General features: G+C 48.0%; 1 protein-coding gene across 9 annotated transcripts in view; it reads left to right on the top strand.

Annotated features, from left to right (window-relative positions):
* Nucleotides 1-4,694: 4,694 nt before the first annotated feature.
* The window catches only part of MED15 (mediator complex subunit 15), a 62,843-nt gene continuing 41,169 nt past the window's right edge, over nucleotides 4,695-26,368 (top strand). For 8 of the 9 annotated variants that reach the window (XM_080650231.1, XM_080650230.1, XM_080650227.1 and 5 more), the window contains exon 1: nucleotides 4,695-4,850. In XM_080650231.1, the coding sequence (XP_080506357.1) occupies nucleotides 4,783-4,850 (68 nt within the window). In that variant the 5' untranslated portion in view covers nucleotides 4,695-4,782. The remainder of the gene's footprint in view (nucleotides 4,851-26,368) is intronic. The other variant, XM_080650229.1, reaches the window with a different exon arrangement.

Below are 26,368 nucleotides of genomic sequence, written 5' to 3'. Positions count from 1 at the left end.
AGCCAAACTGGTTAGGGCTTTGCTGCTTCTTAAAAATATATATATATATTTTATTGATTTCAGAGAGGAAGGAAGAGAAAGAGAGAGACAAAAACATCAATGATGAGAGAGAATCATTGATTGGATGTTTCCTGCATGCCCCATACTGGGGATCGAGCCCGCAACCCAGGCACATGCCCTTGACTGAAATCAAACTCAGGCCAACGCTTTATCCACTGAGCCAAACTGGCCAGGGCTTTGCTACTTTTTGAAGTTTATTTGAATCAAGATCTAAACAGGAACCTCACATTGCAGTTATGGGATGCCTATAAAGTCTCTTTTAATCTTTGGGTTCTCCTCCGTGTTGCATTTCTCTTCTTGTTGAAGAAACTGGGCCCTTTGTTCTGTAGCCTCACCCGGGCTAAATTTCAGTTTATCATATGACTACAGGCCCAATGCACAAATTCCTGCATGGGTGGGGTCTGACCAGCCTGCCCTGATTGGGGTGGGGGAGACTGATCAGGGGTGGGGCTGGCTGGGAGGAGGGGCTACAGGTGGTTGGCGGGCTGGCCCCATCCCCTGGTCGAACTCCGGTCCAGGGGACAATTTGCATATTACCCTTTTATTATAATACTAAAGGCCCAGTGCACGAATTTGTGCACTAGTGGGGTTCCTTGGCCTGGCCTGTGGGATCAGGCCGAAACTGGCTCTCCAACATCCCCCAAGGGGTCCTGCATTGCGAGAGGGAGCAGGCCAGGCCGAGGGACCCCACTGGTGCACGATCAGGGCCAGAGAGGGATGTGGGAGGTTGGCCAGCTGGGGAGGGACCACAGGAGGGCTCCAGGGCGTGTCTGGCCCATCTTGCTCAGTCCCAATTGACCGGACCCCAGCAGCAAGCTAACCTACTGGTTGGAGCGTCTGCCTCCTGGTGGTCAGTGCATATCATAGCGAGCGGTTGAGGGACCTTAGCATACCATTAGCATATTACACTTTGAGTGGTTTAACAGCCAACTGGTCAACCGGACTCTTAGCATATTAGGCTTTTATCATATAGGATGATGATGATGATAATCGCTGGTGGGTATGCAAACTGCTCTCTCTGAATGACAGGATTTATAATGTTCGGTCCTTTCTTAAGTTTCTATCATGTATTGCCTTTTTTTGTTATTATTGTTGTGCTGGTAATCCTCCCCCGAGGCTATTTTTCCACTGAATTTTTAGAGAGAGTGGAGGGGGAGAGACAGAGAAACACATACATACCCTTGACCACAGTTGAACCTGGGACCATTCAGTCCGCAGGCCAATGCTCTATCCACTGAGCCAAACCGAATAGGGTTATCACATATTCTTTTAGAAGCATTAGCTATTAACCAACCCCCACCTTCAACACACACATAAGTGATTGAAGGTCCAGGCTAAAACAGCAAGGGGTTACATTTGGCAGGTGCTAGGATGGAAGGAGGGAGAGAGCACCAAAGCAAGGAGGGGAATCAGAGGGGTCCCCACCTGAGGCTGGAGGGAGAGAGCCAGAGGCTCAAAGAACATGAGCAAGACTCTCCAGAGGGTCATTTCATCTGCCTGGGATGCTTCCAGCTTCTACCTCCTGCAGGACCCAAGATGCTATCCACAAAATATGCGGCCAGTGACAGGACCCAGCCATGACACAGTAGCCTGCAAGAACTAGCAAGATGGAGACTTATCTCAAATAGTATAGGATACAGGTCAGGCTTCTGTAAAGCTTCAGCTTCTTCCATCATTCCTTCTCAAGGTCCAAACCTGTGGCTTTAAGGCTGGGAAAACCACAAGGGGCTGCAGGTGTCAAGAGAGTACAGGTTCCTTTCAGGATTTACCTTCCCACTGCCACCCTCTCTGTTGGAGGCCAGAAAGTCTGTGGCTGTCTCTACCACTCCTTCCTTGACCATTCTACCTGAGGACCACTGCTTGGGGCATCACCATCTCTGGGCCCAAAATGAAGGGACAAGTAGAAATAGAGCTCTGGAGCAAACACCAAAGGGGGTGGATCTTCTCTCTCTCTTTAAATATCTTTATTGACTTCAGAGAGGGTGAGGGTGAGAGAGAGAAACATCAATGATGAGAGAGAATCATTGATCGGCTGCCTCCTGCACACCCCACTCTGGGGATTAAGCCCACAACCTGGGTATGTGCCCTGACCAGTAATTGAACGGTGACCTCCTAGTTCATAGGTTGACGCTCAATCACTGCGCCACACCAGCCAGAGGGTAGCACTTTTAAAAATTATTTTTGGCTGAAACCGGTTTGGCTCAGTGGATAGAGCATCGGCCTGCGGACTAAAAGGTCCCAGGTTCGATTCCGGTCAAGGGCATGTACCTTGGTTGCGGGCACATCCCCAGTAGGAGGTGTGCAGGAGGCAGCTGATAGATGTTTCTCTCTCATCGATGTTTCTAACTCTCTATTCCTCTCCCTTCCTCTCTGTAAAAAATCAATAAAATACATTTTTTTAAAAAATTATTTTTGCTTCTTTTTATCCTGATGACAAACTATTGACAAGGTTCCAGCCTTTGTTTGTCTGGAAATCTACATGTCTGTTGCTTTATTGGCCTTCCTAGAACTAGAGTGCAGAAAGGTAGGGTTGTCCTGGGGACCTTTTTAACATGCTCACTTGGTTTGGACGTGATGTCCACCCTTTTCATCCAAAAGCCCCAGGGAGTCTAATTTGCCAAAAAGTTTGACAGTGAGAACTGGCTTTGTCAATGAGATTATGAGGCCAATTTTGTCCATAAATTGATGAATGGAATCTGCAGTGCCAAAGATCTAAACAACAAAATACATCTGGAATCCATACACAGTATAGGAGTCACTGCAGTTACACCTTTGCAAAGATTCAGAGAAATGTTTAGATGGCAAATTAAAAATGTGCAAGAGCCGAAGCCGGTTTGGCTCAGTGGATAGAGCGTCGGCCTGCGGACTGGAGGGTCCCAGGTTCGATTCCGGTCGGGGGCATGTGCCTTGGTTGCGGGCGTGTCCCCGGTGGGGGGTGTGCGGGAGGCAGCTGATCCATGTTTCTCTCTCATCGATGTTTCTAACTCTCTGTCCCTCTCCCTTCCTCTCTGTGAGAAATCAATGGAATATATTTAAAAAAAAATGTGCAAGAGAATGGTGATGATGGCACAACCTTATAAGTATGTGAACATACTAAAATTATGATGAATTGCATACTTTAAAAGGGTGGACTATATGGTATGTGAACTATATTTTGATTTTAAAAATGTGGTAGAGCCGAAACCGGTTTGGCTCAGTGGACAGAGCGTCGGCCTGCGGACTGAAGGGTCCCAGGTTCGATTCCGGTCAAGAGCACGTACCTTGGTTGCGGGCACATCCCCATTAGGGGGTATGCAGGAGGCAGCTGATCGATGTTTCTCTCTCATCAATGTTTCTAACTCTCTGTCCCTCTCCCTTCCTCTCTGTAAAATATCAATAAAATGTATTTTTAAAAAAATGTGGTAGAGAAAGAAAATGTGCTAGAGGAGCTGGTTTGGCTCAGTGAATAGAGTGTAAGCTTGTGGACTAAAGGGTTCCAGGTTTAATTCCGGTCAAGGGCACTGCTGGGTTGATCCCCTGTAGGGGGCGTGCAAAAGGCAGCCATTCAATGATTCTCATCCTTGATGTTTCTATCTCTCTCTCCCTCTCCTTTACTCTCTGAAATCAATAAAAAAATATTTTAAATAAATGTGTTAGAGGGCTACAGATAGGGTGACGAACCATTCAGGTTGGCCTAAGAACGAGGGGGTTGCAGGGATGCAGGACTTTCAGAGCTAAAATTGGGAGGGTCTTGGCAAACCAGGACAAGTTGATCACCCAAGATACAGTTTTATTTCATTTTAAAAATTTTAAACCTTTTATCCATTAAGAAAAAAATATATTTTTATTGATTTCAGAGAGGAAGGGAGAGGGAGAGGGAGAGGGAGAGGGAGAGGGAGAGGGAGAGGGAGAGGGAGAGGGAGAGGGAGAGGGAGAGGGAGAGGGAGAGGGAGAGGGAGAGGGAGAGGGAGAGGGAGAGGGAGAGGGAGAGGGAGAGGGAGAGGGAGAGGGAGAGGGAGAGGGAGAGGGAGAGGGAGAGGGAGAGGGAGAGGGAGAGGGAGAGGGAGAGGGAGAGGGAGAGGGAGAGGGAGAGGGAGAGGGAGAGGGAGAGGGAGAGGGAGAGGGAGAGGGAGAGGGAGAGGGAGAGGGAGAGGGAGAGGGAGAGGGAGAGGGAGAGGGAGAGGGAGAGGGAGAGGGAGAGGGAGAGGGAGAGGGAGAGGGAGAGGGAGAGGGAGATAGAAACATCAAAGGTTAGAGAATCATTTATCGGCTGCCTCCTGCATGCCCCCTACAGGGGATCAAGCCCACAAGCCGGGCACATGCCCTTGACTGGAATGGATCCTGGGAACCTTCAGTCCACAGGCCTACACTCTATCCACTGAGCCAAACCAGCTAGGGCCCCAAGACACAGAGTTTTAAAAAATTATTTTTTGGGAGAATGAGAGCAAAAAAAGTTTGAAGATGTGAACAGCTCTAGTAGCATGAGACTTTGTAGGCAAGAGGGGCGCTGGGAGAGGTGCCTGTGGCTACAGCGACCCTGGAGGCGCCGAGGTCGCCCTCATGTGGCCGGAACTCCATTTCCCACAGGCCCGCCTGTGCAACTCCATTTCCCACAATTCCCGCTCCGCTTCCGGAGTGGCCGGGGCGCTGTGGACGGCTTCCGGGTTTGGGCCTGGCGCTGCGCTTGTGGCGGCGGCGGCGGCGGCCGAGTGGGACACGGGAGGTGGGAGCAGGGGGTCCGGTATGGACGTTTCGGGGCAGGAGACGGACTGGCGGAGCGCCGCCTTCCGGCAGAAGTTGGTCAGTCAAATGTGAGTAGGGGCCGGGGCGGCGGGCGGGGTCACCGGACCTTCCCCCCGCAACCCCCCCACGCGCGGCGGGCGAGGCCCGGCCTGGACCCCGGGAGACTTAGGGCACCGGTACCCGCGGGGGCTCGAGGGCGCTGGGAGGCTGAAAGCGTCGGGGACCCGCGTGTGTCCGAGGGCGCGGCCCTCCTCCGGCGATCCTCCTCAGGCGGTCCTCTCTGTTCTCGGCGACACGGACTGCTTGTTAGCTTTCCTGGGGCCGAACTATGAAAACCACCGAGCCTTGGCTTATGAGTCATCGTCCTGAGCTTTCTTATTCGTCATTTGTGTGCTTTGGGTGCAGACTTTCCCCTGCTTTGAATCACACTGAATAAGAAAAAGAAATGGGATAGCCCATAGTGGCTTTAGCAGGTCTGGATGCTTTGTGATTCCTCTTCCAGAAAAGCGTATCAGGATGAGAGAAAGATTGGAGGGAGGGAGATGGAAGATGAGGTTGGGAGGCTAGCTACTTGCGCTGTTGGCGGTGGGCTGCGGGCGCCGCGCCCCCTTCCTATCCCTCTCCTTCCCCCATCTCACTCCCCTTCTGCCCCCCAGAATGGACCTTCTGGAAGGGTGACAGGAGGAAGCTGTCAGGAAGCTAATGTGGAGAGCTTAGGGTTAGTGCCTTCTCCTTAGTCTTAGTTATTGAACCCCTCAGTGCATGGGCTGCCAGGGCATCCTAGGCTTCACCTAGGAACTCCAGCTCCTCACCACCCACAGCTTGCTTCGTTTAGCAGTCTTTTACTGAGCTTACTGGCATGTTGTGCTAGCCACAGATTTGCCTGAGACAGCCCCTGCCTTCAGGGAACATACTGTACTACCATGAAGGAACAGTTACAGTGCATTCTCCTGGAGGAAGAATTGACAGTTTGCTTGAACAGGCCAGGGGCAGCTGAATAAACTGAGTTCTCAAAAGACAAGTAGGAGTGTGATGGGCCATCATTTCAAGCTAAGGAGTGTGGAAGTGTGAGCACTCAGTGCATGGTGGATATTGCTGTAGGCTGAGAGTTCTGGGATTTGAGGAATTAGGAGGTTCGGAAGATGATAATGGAATGAGAGTGAGCAGGTGCTGACATGTTAATGCAGCGCTAAGGAATTGAGCCTGTATTGGCATGTGGCCTGCTTTGAAGTAGTGAAAAGCCAGAGTTGGAAAGATCCCCTGAGTCCCAGGAGATGGATCAAGAACAGAGGAGAGAGGCTCCTTAGGCCATTATGAGAGTTTTGAGCTCTTGGGATTTGGGGACCTGCCCTTTTTCATCCTTGCATTTCCATTGTTTGATCACAGCCTGTCACATTGCTCCAAAAAATGGTTGTGGAATGACCTAGTCAGGCTAGGGATTATAAAGGCCTGCATTATACACTGGTAGAAACTGAAAGAGGAAGATGATTCCAGAGAAAGGGGAGAGTGAGCATTGACAGCCATCCTTGATGACTAACTGGATGGAGGGGGTGGGTGCAGCGGTGTGGAAGGAAGGAAGTGGGGCAGAATGCTGGGAAACCTCTTAGTACATTGGAAGGAGTGGGCATTGTAGAGGTAGGTAGTGGCTCTGGGCACTGCTGTGGAATAGTTGGGGACAAACCTGCAGGTACTGCAGAATCAGTGGACATTGATTTTTGATGCACTGGAGTTATCTATAGGTGAAATCTTGAGGGATGGTCCACTGCAGGGCTCTAGCCAGAAACCAACCTCCCAACCCCGAGGGAAAGATTCCTTTTTGGGGAGCCTAGAATTTAAGAACAGGAAGAATGAGTTGCAACCAAAGAAAATGGGGAAGATGGGGGAAGGTCAGACGGCTGGGAGGGCAATTGAAGAGTTTCTGGGTGTCAGGGACTGACTGGATACCTCATAATTCGGCTTCCTTTTGCTTCCAGAGAAATTAGGTTCCTTTTTCTTTTCTTGCCAGATTGCTGCTTGTGTTTTTGTTTTCTATTGCTGCTGTAACGATTTACCACAAATATCCTATATAGTAAAAGCCTAATATGCAAATTGTCCCCTCGGGTGGTCGTTGGACTGGCATTCCATCAGGAGACTGGGAGTTCGGCCGCTTGCTATAACGTGTGCTGACAACCAGGGGGCGGCACAGAACATGGCTGGCGCCAGTGACACGTTGCGACCTCTTGCCAGTTAGCTGGGGGCAGGGTGACAGGGGATGGAGGTGCGGTGAGAATGCAGGGTGTCTGCGGAGTTTGCTCTCACTCCCCCTGCTACCCTCCCCCGGGATGCCAGGGTTCGTGTGCTGGGGCGCTCAGGTACCTGCGAGACCTCTTTCTGGTGAGCTGAGCCACAGCTGTAGGGACCGTAAGAGCCTGTTGGGCTCCCCTTGGTTTCATGCAGGAATTGGTCTGCAAGGCCTACTGCCCGCTTGGCTTCTGTGCGGCGCTGCTGGGCGACCCAGAGGCCCACGCTGCACCCCGGTCTGCAGTGTCCAGTCACGCTCAGTGCATCTTCACGTGGGGATTTGGGCGCCATGACTCAGGCAGAGGAGGGTGTGTGTGGGGCGGGGCAGGTGCTGCCCAGGGCCCAGAGGTCAGCTGGGACCTGCCCTTCCACACCAGACGCTTGTGCTTCGATCACTGGCCAGGCCTAGGGACCTCACCTGTGCACGAATTTCGTGCACCAGGCCTCTAGTAGCGTCATAAAACAACATAAATGTATCTTACAGTTTCTTTAGATCAGAGTTCTAGGTAGGCTCAGCTGAGTCTTCTGCTTAGGGTCTTATAGGGCTGAAATCCAGATGTTGGCACAGGTGCATTTCTTCCTGGAGGCTCTGGGGTAGAATTTGCTTTTAAGCTCATTTGGGTTGTTGACGAAGTTCAGTTCCATGCAGTTGTCATACTGAGGTGTCCTCATTCCTTGCTGTTTGTTAGCCAGGGGTCAGTCTTTGTTCCTAGTGGCTGCCTGCATTCCTCATACTTTTATGTAGCCCCCTCCAGCAAGGGTGGGTTCTTCTACCATATCTCTCTGACTTTAGCCAGAGAAAATTCTCTACTAAAGACTCAAATAGATTGGGCCCTCTGGGATAAATCAGGATGATATCCCTATTTTGAAGTCTGTAACCTTAATTGCATCTGGAAAAGCCCCTTCTGCCATATGATGTAGCATATTCACAGGTTCCTGGGACTAGACATGGACATCTTTGGGGAATCCTTCTGTTTACCACTGCTGCCATGAGCAGTTTCAAAGGTTGTCTTCCTAACCTGATGTGGGTGTCCTCAGTTCTCAGATTTGTGTTCCCTCCAGGGTTCACTTTGAAAGTTGTGATTCTTGGTGCCTTAATTTATTGTGTTCACAGGGTTAAAAATGAGGATTTGGGTTAGGATACTTGACATATTGTTAATTGTAATTTTCTTTGGTGTTTATGCTGTTGTTTAAAAGTTGGCCATCTTGGGAAATGTTTTGAGCCCAAGTAATTTATAGTTGAGTGAGGGAATAAAGAAAACATAATGAAGAACTGAGAAGTTTCAATGGAAGGGAAAGCATCTGATAGCTGGTTCACTGTCTCTGCTTAGCTCTTGAGCATCTACCAAGAGAACAGTGCTGCAGAGTGCGGGCTAAATAGTCTCCCAGCTCCACTGAGAAAAGCCCCAGTGCCCCTGATGGCAACCAGGAAGTGATTGTTGAGACACTGATTTCAGTCTTGACCCTTGGCTTTCTACTGCCTCTAGACTAGAAGTGAGTGACCTGAGGGATGAAAGTCCTCAGTCATCCAGCTGCTCAGGAGTCTGGGGCTTTCTCAACACAGCAACAACAACAGCACCTGCCATGTAATGGACGTGCTGTGCCAAGCCCTGTTGCAGGAATTGACATGTTCGCTCAATGATTCTTCATGCTTGCCCTTCCAGTGGGATGTACTTATTACTTTCAGTTTTAAGATGAGGAAACAGGCATAGAAGAGAGGCCACTGCTGCTTATGAAAGTTATACTCTGCATGTTATAAATGAATGCTTGCGGAACTGTAGCAGGACAGGAGCGACTAACTGCTTTTTAATCTTTGAAGGAGAGGTCCCACCTTTTTGGGGTAGAGTGGCAATGGCAGCTGGAAGTTAACCTGAGCCCAGTGCATTGGAAGAGCCGGCTAGAGAAACCTGCTGCAGGGGGGCATCCTGTTGGCAGTTTTAGCAACTCCCCATTGGGTTGGTCATTGGACTTCAAATGGTGACTGGCCCTTCTGTAACTGTTAGGCACAGCACTGTTGGAGCACAGCAAGCCCCTACAGATGTTTGGCCTCTGCAGAGGCTGCAGCCAGTCCCAAACCCTACCAGCTCCCTTTTGTAGGTGACCCAACCCACCTACCACAGCAGCAGCCCTTACATCTATTTCTGACCAGCGTCTTTCACCTGTTTCTGCCATTCCTGATGAGGTGGCTCTGGCTAGTCCAGGACCCATGTTCTGTGGTGGGAAGGACCATGACCACATTATTACCTGTCACAAAGGACAAGGGGGTACATGCTCTCTTTAAAGCATTCCTCTGGGCAATAATATTGGTTACATACCCAGAAGGTACATTTTAAAAGGAATTCCAATGACTTTTTAACAATTCAAATTGGAAAATTCAAAATCCTAAAACCAAGTAGTATGGTTAAAGACTCCATGCCCAGGTACCCACCACTCAGCTTCAAATGATCAACTCTTGCTTCATGGATTCTGCCATCTGCCCCCAGTTATTTTGATACTTGGGGTGTTTGGCCGCCCAGTGCCTGTGGATTCAACTGTAAGCCTGGCTCCCTTCTGGCTCTGCGCCTGCTTGTCCATCCCACCTTACTGTGTTGCCCATGGAGCCTCACAGGAGCCCAACTCTTTGTCATCCTAGCTGCTCTGTATCCTGGTTTGTTTCCCTGCTGGAGACACCCTTCTTCCTGTGGCTGAGCACTGCAGTCCCATCCTACTCACCTTCCCAGGACACTGGGCCGCCAGTTGCCCTCTGCTTTTTAGTCTGAATCTCTCAGGCCCTGAGCATTTGTGAATCAGAGTTGATCCCTGTCTCACCAGGAGTGCTGTGGCCCTGTTCAGACTCTGTGGTGATAGTGGGCTAACCTGAAAGGTATTCACCTTAGAGTTGAAGAAAGTGATAACAGCACACAAGTGATGACACAGCCATCCTCACAAGCTGCTGCTGGGGCACATAAATTAGGACATTTTTTCCTGGAAGCTTCTTTGGCAATCTGTTGATTCTAGTAACCTTAAAATGTTCCCTTTCTTAGGTATTTCCTCTAAGGCTATAAGCAGGAGAGTGTTCAAAAAGTCTGGTAGTGATGCGGCTTGTCTCCACATCATGTCAGGAGTGGGACCTGAGAGACAATTCAGGAGTGGGAGCTGGGTTAGATTTGTTATTGTAGCTGCAGATGGCAGGCTTGGTGCTGCTGTTAAAATTGACGTGGGGAAAAAAAAAATTGACGTGGGAGATACTCCATAACACGTTGCTATTGAGAAGAGCAGGTTAGCAAGCAGCACACCATGGTACAGGCTGAGTTTTTTTTTTTTTTAATAGATGTCCTTAGCTGATTGAGTGATTTTAATTTTCTTTGTAATTTTTAGTACATATATGTATGTGTTTTTCTGTTAATAATAAACATACATCCTTTGTAATCAGAAATCCTTTGAAGATGAGGTAGACCTAATCTGCCAATGAGGAGGAGGTGGCTGTGGCCACAGACTACTACCAAAGGGCAGAAAGTCACCATGTGCTCTGCCTGCAGGGTAGTGTCCTCTCTCACCTGGGCCCTGAGTGCTAGCACAACCTTCTTAAGATGATTCCATCCTTTCCACCTCTGCTAAAAAGCATTCCCCTTTCTGTCTGAAAACGTCCTTCCAGCTGACACTCCTCTGTGCTGGTGTGAGCCCCAGCCAGAATGCTCCCTGTTCCATGCATTGCCCTCTGGTTACCATAATGACTGGCTCTTCCTCTGACGTTCTTTCTCTTCCCTGTTGGAGGTTTGGCATGCCCTTTACCCTCTTCATGGGATGATGGCTCAGCCCACTGCAGTTCTTAACTTCCTCTTGAGTGTGTAGAGCCTTCATTGGCTGCATCCTGGCATGAAATGAAAAGATGAACTCTTTCCTGCTATTTTTACACTCATTATTATTATTTTAATATTTTTATTGATTTCAGAGAGGAAGGGAAAGGGAGAGAGAGATAGAAACATCAATGATGAGAGAGAATCATTGATCGGCTGCCTCCTGCATGCCCCCCACTGGGGATTGAGCCTGCAACCCGGGCATGTGCCCTTGGCCGGAATCGAACCTGGGACCCTTTAGTCCACAAGCTGACATTCTATATCCACTGAGCCAAACCGGCTAGGGCTACACTCATTATTATTGTTATTATTTTGGTTTGTGAACAACATTATAAATTCCTTGAGTGCAGGAACTGTTTTATACCTCTGCATCTCATTTAACTCCTAATGCCTTGGCTCAGGCAAGAGGTGCATACAGTAATTGAAGATAGGGTTGTGGAAAGCAGTGCTGTCTTCTATTCTTGCAGCCTGCCAGGGTTTTCTCCATTAGTGCTACCTAAACACTGAACTGCTTCTCCTTCTGGACGTTTTCTTGTTTTTAAATTGAGACATTTATTTAAAGACAAAGGGGAGACCAGACTGCTACTAGATAGGTCTGTTTAGTACAGTGGTTGGCAAACTGCGGCTCACGAGACACATGCGGCTCGCGAGCCGCGGTTTGCCGCTCTGTTGACTAATGAGTTTGCCAACCACTGGTTTAGTATATAAGCAGATGAGTACCCAGAGAAAGAAGGGGGATGCACTAGAACCTAGGCGGAATCATCTTGAAACCCACAATGAGGGAGACGGTTTTCTCCACTTTAATAATGATCTTCTTCCTAACCTAGGTGGGGGGCCTGGTAATAAAAGTCTGGGATTTAATGAGTTAAGTTTCTCGTGGTGGATTTAGGGCAGGCATCCTCAAACTATGGCCCACGGGCCACATGCGGCCCGCCCGAGGACATTTATCCAGCCCGCCGGGTGCCGCTGCCTGTCCTGCTTAGCAGCCGACTCGTCCCGGGCCCGCAGTGCGCATAGGAATTTGTTCATAGTTTTTTTTTTTTAAACTATAGTCCGGCCCTCCAGCGGTCTGAGGGACAGTGAACTGGCCCCCTGTGTAAAAAGTTTGAGGACCCCTGATTTAGGGTATTGAGTCTTTGGAAAATACATTTGACCTCTCTAAGTCCTGGTTCTTTTTACTTTGAGCTTTTTATTTTGAGCATAACAGTTGCAAGGATAGTAGAGAGCACCTGGTTATACCCTTCCCTCAGATTCACCAGTTCTCTCACAAATGTCTTCCTGATGCTCATGCTTGATGAATGGCAGCCGAGTCCTGTCTCGCTCCTTTCTCCTTCTGGAACCTTTGGCTCCACAGGCTCTCTGCATGGGTATCTGCTAGAGGGATGGGAGCAGGTGGGAATGGGTGAGGTGTGATCTGGCTGCTGGTCAGCCTTTGAGCTGAGCCACTTATGTCCAGTCTGGGAGAGGGACAGCAAGGCAGGTGTGTGGCATCGGCCAAGGGTCCTGGACCAGAAAGGCTCCTAGCCTCTGGAGCTCCAGCACTTCCCAGCCTGTGTACCTCCTACTCCTTCCTGTACAGGTTCCAGTGGGTGTGGGAAGGCTGTGATTGTTGGTTAAAAAATGGCTTATTCCTGTCCCCACTGTCCTGTTCTGCTCTCCCCTTTCCAACTTCTTTTCAGTACTCACCAGAGGTGACGTTAGAAGTGATCTGGCTGCTGTAGATGGGATGGGGCTCCTGTTATAAAAGTAGAAAGAATGCTGGACTTACCCTGAGAATCCCTGGTGAATCACCCTGGGTCCTTCAATCACCATAGGTCTGATTTGAGTCATGCAGGGAGGACTCACGCCTGTGCAAGTGCTGCCTGTGGAAGTGCTGCAGAATCCCTGCCAGGTGCTCTGTAATAGGAATTCAGGCTTGAGGCCATTCAAGTCCAAACCCAAAGATGGGGCATGGGCAGGGATCCTGGGGCCAGTACTCAAGAGGTCTTGCTTATCTCACAGGTAATTCTTACATATTTTTTAAATATGCTTTTATGGATTTCAAAGAGAGGAAGGGAGAGGGAGAGAGAGATAGAAACATCAGTGAGAGGAACATAAATCAGCCACCTCCTAAGTGCTCCCCACGGGGAATTGAGTCCACAACCTGGGCATGTGCCCATGTAACCTCCTGGTGCATGGGTCAATGCTCAACCACTGAGCTGCACCCACCAGGCCCACAAGTGTTTCTATTATATTAAACTAGAGGCTCAGTGCATGAATTCGTGGGGTCCCTTAGCCTGGCCTGCGGGATCAGGCCAAAACCAGCTCTCCAACATCCCCCGAGGGGTCCTGGATTGCGAGAGGGCGCAGGCCAGGCTGAGGGATCCCACTGGTGCATGATTGGGTCCAGAGAGGGATCGGATCGCGGGGGGACTTCAGGATGTGTCTGGTCCGTCCACTCAGTCCCAATGGGCCCAGCAGCAAGTTAACCTACTGGTTGGAGTGTCTACCGCCTGGTGGTCATTGCCCGACATAGCGACTGGTCGACCAGTCGACTGTCTGCCCCCTGGTGGTCAATGCATGTCATAGTGAGCAGTTGAGTGGCCTTAGCATATTATGCTTTGAGTGGTTGAACGGATGACTGGACACTTAGCATTTAGGCTTTTATTATATAGGATACTAGTGGCCTGGTGCATGGATTCGTGCACATTGAAAGGAAATTAATTAGAAGAAATAGTTTAATATTGCTATTCGCCCTTTCTCTATAACAGAAGTGTCAACCAAATTCACAATCGACAATGACAGATCGAAACACACACGTGCAATTGGCGCCAGCAAGAGCTTTATATGTATCACGCATGTGTGAGTCAACTTAGTCTTTTATAAATATAGAATAAACTTGCTTAATTAGACCTGCTTTCTGATGTAGCTAAACTTTTTCTAGCCCAGTGAAGCACCCCAACTTCTCTTTCAGGTAATTGTCAGCAACATAGCAGTAAATATAACACGAACCAGATTATTGTAGATCATGCAGGGAGAACAAAGGGTAAAATATTTAACTGCAGCAGTGTTTGACTGTATTCTGTGCAGTGAGAAAACCTGAAGTCATTTTCAAGGTCCACCATTTCTTTCTTCTTTTCAGTCGGGTCAAGTTTCTAAACTTTCTAAATCTCCGTTTTCCGGCTAATGAAAAGAAAATAGGATTCCACTGAGTTTCCTATCTACCTACTCCAGGAATTCTGTGAGGATCAAATGAGATGAGGCATGGGAAATGCTTCATAGACATTTGGTTAAAGCCGTGGTCGGCAAACTGCGGCTCGCGAGCCACATGTGGCTCTTTGGCCCCTTGAGTGTGGCACTTCCACAAAATACCACGGCCTGGGCAAGTCTATTTTGAAGAAGTGGCGTTAGAAGAAGTTTAAGTTTAAAAAATTTGGCTCTCAAAAGAAATTTCAATCGTTGTACTGTTGATATTTGGCTCTGTTGACTAATGAGTTTGCTGACCACTGGGTTAAAGTGTGAAATGTTTTCTTTTTAAAGTAGAAATGTTTGCACCTGGCTATAAAGCAAGCCATGTTCCTGGGCTGAAGAAACTGCAAGGAAGCTAGTCGTTACTAGGGAGAGGAAGCCAGGCATTGCTACATGACATCATTACCCGGATGGACACTTAGCATAGTAGCCTTTTATATATATAGGTAGACTAGAGGCCCGATGCACGAAATTCGTACAAGAGTAGGCCTTCCTTCCCCCGGCTGCTGGCACCGGCTTCCCTCTGGCACCTGGGACCCGGGCTTCCCTCGCAACCCTGGCTTCGTCCGGAAGGTTGTCTGGGAGGTCGTCCGGTCTAATTAGCATATTATGCTTTTATTATTATAGATACATCTACAGTGAATCATGTAAGGACATGTACCTTGAGCATGATGCCATCAGATGATTGTTCACACATGTAAATTTCCCCAATACCTGCATCTTGAACTGGTTTAGCACCCAGTAGGCTTCTTCCGTGCTTCAGCCAGTGCAGACTCTGCCCCACTCCTCTGACTTCCCCAACCATGGAGGCATTTGTTCTTAAACTTTCTGTCATTGGAATCATACTCCATGCAATCTTGAATCTGGCTTCTTTCATTAAGCATCATGTCTGTGAAATTTATCCTTGTAGGTAGCAGTTCTTATTTATCCCTTGTGTCATTCCATTGCATGAGTCTACTCCAGATGACTTTTCTGTCCTACTCTTAATGGACGTCGGGGTTAGTTCCAGTAGTTGGCTCTGTGTACTAGTATACAGTTTTGGATCATGTCTTCTGATGGGTACATGTGCTTACCCTCTAGAGTGTGCACCCAGGGCTGGGTCCAGGGGTGTGGCCTTTACCTGTAGCATGGTCTGCCAAACAGTTTTCTCAGGTGGTACCAATTTATGTTCCCACAAGCCATGTAGGGGAGTTCAGTTTTGGACATCCTTGCCAACACCTGGCATTGTCAGGGAACCTGTCTACATAACTAGCACCCTGTTGATTTTAAATGTACACTCAAATTTGATACCCACTCAATGCAGTCACAACAGGAATGGAAAGAATGATTTAGGAGGAGTGAAACTATAAGGAAAGAAGCTATACATTTGGCGATTGTGTGTGCGTGTGTGTGTGTGTGTGTGTGTGTTTAAACTATTGTTGAAAGTATTACATATATCTCCTTTTTCTCCCATTTACCTCTCCCCGCCCGCTCCTGCCCCCCAGCACATGCCCTTTCCCCCTTTGTGTGTGTTTTGTTTGTACATACATGCAGGAAGAAGGGAGGAGAAAGACACATCCTTACCCGAGGATGTTTTTCCATTGATTTTATTATTATTATTTTTTAATACTCACCTGAGGATATTTTTCCATTGATTTTTAGAGAGAGTGGAAGAGAGAGGGAAAGACAGGGAGAAATATTGATGTGGATGTGAGAGAAACACATCGATTGCTTGCCTCCTGCACATGCCCTGAACAGGGCCCTGGCCAGGAGGAGCCTGCAACCGAGGTATGTGCCCTTGACCAGAATCGAACCCAGGACCTTTCAGTCCACAGGCTGATGCTCTTTCCACTGAGCCAAACCTGCTAGGGCCCGAGGATTTTTTTCTTTGTTTTTAAAAATTGATTTAAGAGAGAGAGGAAGGGAGAGAGAGAGAGATGTGAGAGAGAAACATCAATTGGTTGCCTCCCATACTTGCCCTGACTGGGGATCGAACCCACAACCTAGGTATGTGCTCTGACCGGGAGTCAAACCCACAGCCTTTTGGTGTACAGGACAATGCTCCAACCCACTGAATCGTCCAGCCAGGGTGACTGGGGAGCACTCTTGGAGATAAGCCTCCTCTAGTCTCCTCTTCACAGTCATCCTGCATATTTGACGTGAGCATTTTACTTATTGTTAAAAGCTCCATTACGTACTTTTCCAAACATTCACAGCAATAGAGATAATAGAAAAATGTCTCCCATTTACTTCCAGAGTTAACAACACATGGTCATTGTTTTACCTATCCCTCCCCACCCCTTCCTGACTGTTTGAAATCACATCCCAGACACTGTATGATTTCAAATGCCAATACTTGTGTGCAGATCTTTAAAAGATAGGCTTTCTCTCCACTCCCAAATACCACAAAATCATGTGAGACAAGCATTTTAATAAATTGTTGGGTTGGCAGAGAGTGTCAACCATTCTACGTGGTTGCCTGATAGTGAGTGGGACATGCTTGGGGCTGGGACTGGGGGAGCTAGAGTGGTTCCAGGCCTGGAGCCCAGAGGCCAGTGCCTGGACAGGGATCAAGAGGCCTCCTGGTTCTTTTGAGGCCAAACCTTAGAGAAGCTTGGGTAGTCTTCTGAACTAGCTCAATGAAATAACAACATGAATAACAACATGCCCTTTTAAGTCCAGTGGTGTCTTCCATGGTTTTTTTTGTGTTTTTTTTTTTTTTTTAAATTAGAGAGAGAGGAAGGAAGAGGGCTAGAGAGATAGAAACATTGACCGGCTACCTCCTGCATGCCTCCTACTGGGGATCGAGCCCACAACCTAGGTGGGAATCGAACTGGTGACCTCTTAGTTCATGGGTCAACGCTCCGGCCAGGCAGACTGTGTTGTCTTCTTTAGGTGTAATTCTTTCATAGATACAGTTCATTGGGAATTGAAAAATCTTGAAAGCAGAAATTGTAATACTTAAAACGAAAGTAATTGTGAAGAGGAAATGTTTTAATTGTGAAGAGAAAATGTTTTAAGTTTCTTGTGTTTTTATGATTAAAAAGTTTATTTTTACAAGACTAAAATACCCTTTTCTACATATAGGTAGGTGGTTAACTTCTGAAATACATATTTTTATCTTGTTAAAAAACACTTTTGCCCTGGCCAGATGGCTCAGTTGGTTGGAGCGTCATCCGTATACCAAAATGGTTGAGGGTTCAATTCCCAGTCTGGGCACATACCTAGGTTGAGGGTTTGATCCCTAGTCCGGGTGCGTACAGAAGGCAACTGATCGATGTTTCCCTCTTTCACGTTGATATTTCTCTCTCTCTCTCCCCTCCCTCCCTCTCCCTCTCTCTCTAAAGTCCATTTAAAAAGCCCTGGCCAGTGTGGAGTGTTGTCCCATATACTAAAAGGTGGCAGTTTCGATCTCTGGTTGGGGGGCGGGTGTGCTGGAGGCAACCAATCGATGTTTCTCTCTCACATTGATGTTTCTCTTTGCCTCTCCCCTATCCAATAAATAATAAAAGCAATTTTTTAGAAACACATATTCTTGGATGGGAATAAAAACAAAACAAAACACTTTTATGGTCCTTTAAAAGGCCAGAGAACCAGAATGCAGAAGTGTGCTAGCAAAGAAAAGGAAGACGTTGCAGTCCGGGCTACAGTTCGGCCAACATGTTTCCAGCTACCTGTGAGGTTTAGAAGGGCTCCCTCCCTGTCAAGGCCAGATGTTTGCTTTGGTTACTGCTGGTGACCGTGTCTCATTTTTTCCTGCCTCCAAGATGAAGCCATTTGGACCCTGATGCACTAAATCACTACCTGTTGCAAAATGGGAGAACACCAACAGAGGTGCAAGGAGGCTGCTCTGTAGTTATTTGTGGACCTGGTGAAGGTTGCTTGGCTAGCCTGAAACGTCTTGCATGGTGGAGGCCAAAGAAGGGGCTTTTCCGACTGTGGGTATGGTGAGGTACCTCTCAGGTGTGTGGGGATGGTGGGAAGATTACTTTGCCAGTTATCTTTCTGACTGGACTCAGACTAAGCAGCCCACTGGGAGACCTGTGAAGTGAATGTGTGGTAGGTAGGCTTTTCAGGGCACTCCTGGAGGTCAAAATTGCTGATGAAATGGAAGCTTCCTGTCTCCATGTTGACAGAGTAATGGTTTAGATGGGTGAGGGAGACATTTTTTTTTAAAGTTTTTCCCCCCTATCTTTTCTTTTTTATTGCTTTGAGAGAGGGAAAGGAACATCAATTTGTTGTTCCACTTATTCATGCATTCATTGGTTGCTTCTTGTATGTGCCATGACTGGGGATGGAACTCTCAACTTTCTCATATCAGGACAATGCTGTAAACAATTGAGCCATCGGGCCAGGACAGAGGGTAGCTGGGGTTCATTAAGTATTTCTCTATGGCAGTATTTCTCTGTGGCACACTTTTTTAGGTGAATCATTTAACTTTTAATTACTTTTTATTTTAACAAAATGATATATGCACATAAATGTTAAAAGTCAAAAAATTGCCCAGCCAGTGTGGCTCAGTGGTTGAGCATCAGCCCATGCACCAAGAGGTTGCTGGTTTGATATCCGGTCAGGGCACATGCCTGGGCTGAGGACTCAGTCCCCAGTGGGGTGTATCCAAGGAGGCAGCTGATCAATGTTGATGTTTCTCTCTCATCAATGTTTCTCTCTCTCTTTCCCTCTCTCTAAAATATTATATATATATATCTCATGGCCCGGCTGGTGTGGCTCAGTGGTTGAGTGTTGACTCAGGAACCAGGAGGTCACCAGTTCGATTCCCAGTCAGGGCACATGCCTGGATTGTAGGCTCGATTGCCAATATGGGGTGTGCAGGAGGCAGCTGATCAATGCTTCTCTCTCATTGATGTTTCTATCTCTCTATTCCTCTCCCTTTCTCTCTAAAAATCAATAAAAATGTCTTTAAAAAAAAATCATGGTGGTTCCCTACTCAGGAAGTCCCTCCCCTGTGACTCTTCTTTCTTCTAGTGTATTCTTGTGACTCTAAGTAATGTGCATGTGCTTTCTCTCTCTTGAGTCATCCCGTTTATGAGTTCTATGAATTATCTATTGACTTTCTGTATAGCTCCCATTACACGGTCGTTATCTCCTCTTCTCTCTTGGCCTGCCAGTGTTTTACCTTCTGGCTAAATGGGTAATGAATGCTTATGTTTTATGCCTACACAAATGATATTCACAGCTGAGCATATTGGCATACTGTGATGTTTGTTTTTCTCTCCCAGAAAAAATTGCCTTCTTAAAATGTGCCTGGTTTTCTGTGTACCTGTGGTTAACTCTTCTCATATCTTCTAGTTGTCTCTCGGTCAGTTACCCCTGTGCTCAGTGCTGGCAGGCTGTTAGTTCCAGCTTTTCCCCTGGACTTCCCTTCCGGAGCCCTCACCGGCAGTGGCCAGAGGTGTGGTGAGGATAGCCCTCAGTGTGCTTGTGTCTCAAGTTGCATGGCTGCATGACTCTGGTGTTGGGTCTCCTTTTATGTATCCTGTGCCTTGTTCTTTTTGGTTCACTCCTTTGTTCTGGAGAAAGTGCTCATGGGAATTCAGTTTCTGCAGGCTGTGGCAGTTTGCATGCATATGGACTTCTAGGTTGGAAGTACTTCCTCAAGGATTGAAAAGCACGTCCCATTTCACTGCTTTCTTGTTTCCAGTGCTGCTGTTGTGATGGCCAGTGCCTCTTGGTGACTTGCCTTGGAAGGTTCCTTTGATTCATTTTTAAAAATATATATATTTTATTGATTTTTTACAGAGAGGAAGGGAGAGGGATAGAGAGTTAGAAACATCGATGAGAGAGAAATATCGATCAGCTGCCACCTGCACCCCCCCGGGGATGTGCCCACAACCAAGGTACATGCCCTTGACCGGAATCGAACCTGGGACCCTTCAGTCCGCAGGCCTATGCTCTATCCACTGAGCCAAACCAGTCAGGGCTCCTTTGAGTCATTTCATGGGAATCTAATTCCCTCCATTTCCTATGCTCACTCTTTCCAGTGTTTGAATGTTGGCCCTTTGGACCATTTTCTTTTTTAAATATGTTTTTATTGATTTCAGAGAGAGGGAGAAAGAGAAGAGAAACATCAATGATGAGAGAGATCATCGAATGGTTGTCTCCTGCATGTTCCCTGACTGGGAATCGACCTCCTGGTTCAAGGGTTGACGCTCAACCACTGACCCATACCATCCAGAACCATTTTCTTTATCTTTTTTTTTTTTTTAATCCTCACCCAAGGACATGCTGAGAGAGAGAGAGAGAGAGACATTGATTGGTTGCCTTTGTATGTGTCCTGACCAGGGATTGAACCCGCAACCTGGATATGTGCTCTAACTGGGAATCGAACCAGCAACCTTTCAGTGTACAGGACTACACTCAACCAACTGAGCCACTCCGGCCTGGCCCATTTTCTTTTCTTTTCTTTTTTTTTTTAATATATTTTATTGATTTTTTTTTTTTTTTTTTACAGGGAGAAGGGAGAGAGAGAGAGAGTTAGAAACATCGATGAGAGAGAAACATCCATCAGCTGCCTCCTGTACACTCCCTACTGGGGATGTGCCCGCAACCAAGGTACATGCCCTTGACCGGAATCGAACCCGGGACCTTTCAGTCCGCGGGCCGGCACTCTATTCACTGAGCCAGACCAGTCAGGGCTGGCCCATTTTCTTGATTTTATATCTGCTGTTACCCATCTCTTCGTCTTTTAGCTCTGCTCTTTGGGAGATTTCCTTAATTTTATCTCTGACTTTTCACTGTAACATGTTTTTATTTATAAGAATGCTTTGTTTTTGTAATCTGATTTTTTCTATTTTATGGCATCCTGTTGTTGTTAAGTAGATGCAATGTCTTTTCTATATGAATAATAAAGATAATTTCTTGATATTTCCTTCTTCCTGTTGAGTTTCTGATAGCTCCAAGTAACATTTCTCGTGGGGTCTTTATCTGCCACATTGGGATGTCTGGGAGCCCTTGGTTGGCTGCTCACTCCAAGAGAGGGGACACTGTGAAGGTGAGTGGACGCTGCACATACTGGAGGCTCATGTAGCTTCTGGTTCTCTGAGTCTTTCTTCTAGAATATGATCTTCCAAATGCTGGGCTGAGGTGAAGGCCTGGGTGCCAGCATGCACGGGAGGAGGCTGCAGGCAGGTGGGCAGGTGAGTGGGTGGTCTCAGCAGTTAGTGTGGATCTAGTCATTCGGATGGGCATGCAGTCCACTCTTTCATTATCTCCCCGTCCCTTCTCCACGGGGTGGGTGGACCCTCTATCTAGTCCAAGGATTTTCTATTTTATGCTTTTTCGAAGAATACCTCTCTAGTGGCTTCTTGATGTGAAGGTGCTAACCTGACAGTGTAAGTGGGGGAAGGGATATGGGGGTGTCTTTCACAAAGGAATCCTTCCATTCCCCCTTGGTCCTGGGCCATGCGAATACCCGGGCTGTCACCTGGTTGTCTCTCAGTCTCGCTTTCTTGGTTGGCTTGCTGTGTCCATTACCACTTGGCCATCAACCAGCTTTTCAGCCTCCAAAAGTGTTGGGGCCACCACTCCCATTCTTCCCATCTTTGTGAATTTGTGTTAGGGAAAAACAAAATTTATTTTTCTGTGATTTTAGTGGTGTTTTGGGGTAGAACAAAATTAGATGTGTGGGTTCAGTTCCTCATTTGTTGTGGGGAATGTATTTATTTGGATTGTGATTTAAGCTAGCTTAATTTAAGTCAAGTACCTCACCCCTCATATGGCTTTGTTCTTTTGCAGATAAGAGTTCCTCTTTTCAGGAAGCCAGAACATTTATTACATTTGGAACTATATATTTTTCATTGTGACTGGTCCTTTATCATTCTGTTCTCAAAATAAATTCCTGATTTCAAAAAAATTTGGCCCCTAAGAGAGTATAATATTTGGGGGGAACAAACCAAAAAGAAAAAAATATTTCTTTTTTGTTTTGTTTTGTTAATCCTCGTCTGAAGATATTTTTTATTGATTTTTAGGGAGAGTGGAAGAGAGGGAAAGACAGAGAAAAACATCGATGTGAGAGACATCGATCGTTTGGTTGCCTCCTGCTCTCCCCTGACAAGGACCTGGGTCGGGGAGGAGCCTGCAACCAAGGTACATGCCCTTGACTGGAATCAAACCCAGGATCCTTTGATCTGTGGGCCGATGCTCTATCCATTGAGCCAAACCAGCTAGGGCAAAATTACAGTGAAAAACAGATCCTTTCTGAATTGAAAATATGAAACCCATAGATGTGACAAGAATCAGTCAAGGTTGTATTTCCCTCTTAGTGCCGGTGTGGTGATTTGCTTTCCTTCCAGTGTATCTTCACTTACTTCCTGGCCCGTCTCCTGAAGGTGGGCTCAGGGAATTCCTTGGAGCTAGAGCTGGGCGGATGTGCCCAGCTGGCATTTAGGGAGGGTGAGGCAGTTCTTTTTTATGCTGGCCTGAGCTGTGCCTTACCAAACATAGAGCACCCCTGGGCTGCCCCACAAGTGCTGGGAGCTTGCCCCCAAACATGCAGGCCATTGCACAGGTTGGGGGTGAGGGTGGGATGGGCACTTCTCTGAACACCCCGGAAAGGAAGCAGGGCTGCCAGAGCCTCACCCTTCAAATATCTGGGCTGAGCTTGAGCTGCCGAGGGCCTGGATTATCAGGGCATCTGTTCTTGATTCTCTTGTAGATAGTTGGTAAAAGCATGCTAGAAATCTTTTTTAATCTGGCAAAATCTTTCCCCCTTTATGGTGTCTACTTTTTTTTATATAATTCTTTTTTTAAAATTTTTATTGAAAATGTTACATATGTCCCCTTTTTTCTTCCATTGACCCCTTATAGCCCATCCCCACCCCAGGTCTCCCATATGGTGTCTACTTTTGGTAATGTGCTTAGGAAAGCCTTCCTCATCTCACTGTTGTATAACTATTCTCTTGTTGTCATCTGCTACATTTTTTTTTTATATGCTACTTTTATGATTGGAGTTTTACACAGGGTCAAGGGTTACAATATGAGCTTTGAGCTCCTGTCCCACAAGCAGGTAGGTGGCAGTTCACCAGGAGGCTTCTCTTGGAGGGCGGATGGGGCTCGCAAAAACTCCTGCCCCATGATAAGTCAGTGGGTTGATAGATATTGTGGTTCTCAGATCAGGAGAAGTTTCCTCTGGGCAGAATGAAAGTCTGTCACATGGATGGCTGGGCAGAAGGTGTCCTGTGCACCTGAGGTCAGGAGGGTGATCCAGGGAGGAAAGAAATCTGCTTTCGATACCAGCAGGAGACCAGAGGAGCTCACTCTCCTGGGAATTCAACCATTCTCTCAGCAATCAGAAAAGAAGTTTAAACCTGGAAAGAGGGCAGCATTGAAGAGGGTGACCTCATGAGAGGTGAGAGGGCCTGTGCGTGTGAATCAGCGCCGTGAGGAATGGAGTGTGGACGGGGGGAGGGTCTGGCAGCTAGAGGGCAGGGAAGGATATGTGAAGGCCCTTCTTAAGAAATGAGCAGCCCACAGGGGCCATGGAGCTGGGCACCCAAGGGGCACATTTCCAAGTGGTTCAGGGTTCCAGTGGGAATAGCTCTGCCTGAGGGAGCTGCACACACTCACTGCTGTCATCTTCTAGGAAGGAGACACAAATATTATTACTTATTGGAGGTACTTTGAGATGCAGTCTTACTGTGCAGTGAGGTGGACTGTTTTCTGACTGATTTATTCAACACACATTAGTGCTTCTTGTGTGCCAAGTGCTGGATGATGTTTTTGTAATCCTTAGAACAGCCCTGTGAGGTGGGCACTGTCACCATCTTCTCTCTGCAGATGAGGAATGCAGGCTCTACAAGGTGGTACCTTATCCAGGGTCACCAGCTGTGGGGAGGGCTTGTGAGGGGGAGGACTGGGGTATTAGCACACTTTGAGCATATGTTCATGCATACCTTCCCAAGCACGCAGTTTGCTGGCTTTTTGCGTTATCCTGCACCGATTCAGATTACAAGGACTAGGACTGTGTTCCAGTTGAGTTTTCCAATTTGGAGTCACGGGAAAGGTGAGGAAGAGCAGGACGTGCTGAGGCTGGGCCCTGCTGAACACTTCCCTTTATCCTGGCCACCGTCCCTTCAGCTCATTTATGGAGAGGACGCACTTGGGGGATGGAATGCTTCTCCCAAGACCTAGAGCTGGCGAGTGGCCAGGTTGGAATTCGAGCCCTGATCTGTATATTTCTGTAGCTCAGGCCCTTCCTCCTCTTTCTATTTCCTGCCAGGTCCAGCTGGCCAGCACTTCCGCCTGCCCCAGCATATGCTTTCTCCAGTCCACCCTGGCCTCTGCAGCCTCGATGTGCTTGTTCGAGGTTTCGTTTCCCTAGTGCCTGCCACACTGAATCTCAGCTTCTGCACATCATGCTTCATTGAAATACATGCTGTTAACCACTCCTTGTGTTACACATAGCTGATTTTTGTCTGACTGATTACTGCCTGCTAACACAGAGGTGGCTGCCACAGCCTCTACGCTCAAGGTGTTCATAGGACAGTGGGGCTGACTGGAAGCTAGCAATTCCCACAGAGGAGGTGCCACGGGTGTGGTTGAAGTGACCACCATGAAGTAGGGAGTGAGGATACTCCTGTGGGAGAAATTGGAGGTCCAGCACACACGGCTGGTGGCATAGTTGGGCAGTGTACTAGGCAGCAGGGCCTCGGGATATTATTGAGCAGAGTGGGCGAGGGAGCAGACTCCTCAACTGAGGGGCTGCCTGCCTTGAGGTAGGCATGGACATAGCCTGAGCTGCTCCCCACACATACCGCCATGCATGTGGCTTGGAGAGGTGGCAGAGGTGGCAGGAGGGGAGGGGAGAATGGGACCTGGAGACAGGCTTGTGCGGGAGGACCATCACAGGTTCAGGGAGAGACGGGGTGAGGATTTGAACTTTAGGGAATGGAGGTCAGAATTGGGAACTGAAGAGGGGCTTCCCAGGTTTTTGGTCTGGGTGATTCTAAGATTGCAGGGTGTTTTCTTGGTGTGTCACTGCCTTCTGCTCCGGCAGGGTAAGGGCCTCCTCCAGTCCCCGGTGGAGGAGCTCATGGGGCCTGTGTGATGGATCTGGTCCTCCCTCAGCAGGCTCTGGTTTAAATCAGATACCAGTGGAACCCTGACTGGGCAGACAGGTATAGCTGTGGTAACCAGGAGGAAGCTAGACTGAGGGAGCTTGTGGAGCCCAGGTTGCAGGCAGGAAGCTATGTGCTCTCAGCTGGTGTCAGTCCTCCATTCATTTTACTTTTCATTGTTGTTAATCCTAACCCAAGGATATTTTTCCCAATTATTTTTTTAGAGAGAGTGGAAAGGAAGGGGAGAGAGAAACACCGATGTGAAAGAGCACATCGAGCCCTGGCCGGTTTGGCTCAGTGGATAGAGCGTCGGCCTGCGGACTGAAGGGTCCCGGGTTCGATTCCGGTCAAGGGCATGTACCTTGGTTGCAGGCACATCCCCAGTGGGGGGTGTGCAGGAGGCAGCTGATAGATGTCTCTCTCATCGATGTTTCTAACTCTCTCCCTTCCTCTCTGTAAAAAAATCAATAAAATATTTAAAAAAACAAAGAGCACATCGATTGGTTGCCCCTGCATGCAGTTGTGGTGCAGGATCAAGCCTGCAACTGAGGTACATTCCCTTGACTGGAATCGAACCCAGGACCCTTCAGTCCGTTGGCTGATGCTCTGTTCATTGAGCCAAATTGGCTAGAGCAGTGGTTGGCAAACTCATTAGTCAACAGAGCAGCAAACCGCTGTGGCTCGCGAGCCGCGGTTTGCCAACCATTGGGCTAGAGCGAGTCCTCCATTCATTTTAGAGGGCTGGTTAGGCCCCGGCAGCAGCCACCAGACAGAGCCCTTCTGTTATGGTGCTAATGCCTCCCCAGCAGCCTTGGGTTTGGTGGTGGCTGCTTTGGTATTGGGACGTGACAGGATGGCCATTTAGGGTCTGTCCTTGTGAACTGACACCGGTTTTGCTGCCTGACTTACCCCAGGTGGGTGGCATAGACCTGGGGCTTGCTTGTGTGGGGCAGAGCTCACCTTGACCTGTTGGTTCTTTTCAGTTGAGTTCCTGAGGCTGAACCTCCACCACTTTATATTTGGGGCCATCTCCTTGTTGTATGGTAGTTTACCTTCATTTAGGGACGGTTGCTGGAAGGGCTTTGTTTTTTGGAGGTGGAAACTGAGGAGTGGCCATTCAGGCCCAGCTGCTCCAGCAGGCCTTCTGGGACAGCAGCAAAGCTGAGATTGGGGAGGTTGGCAAGCAGC

Source organism: Plecotus auritus, assembly GCF_963455305.1.
Source record: "Plecotus auritus genome assembly, chromosome: 13".
Classification (NCBI taxonomy): domain Eukaryota; kingdom Metazoa; phylum Chordata; class Mammalia; order Chiroptera; family Vespertilionidae; genus Plecotus; species Plecotus auritus.
Note: the sequence above shows the minus strand (reverse complement) of the source record. Positions and strands in the feature narration are given on the sequence as shown.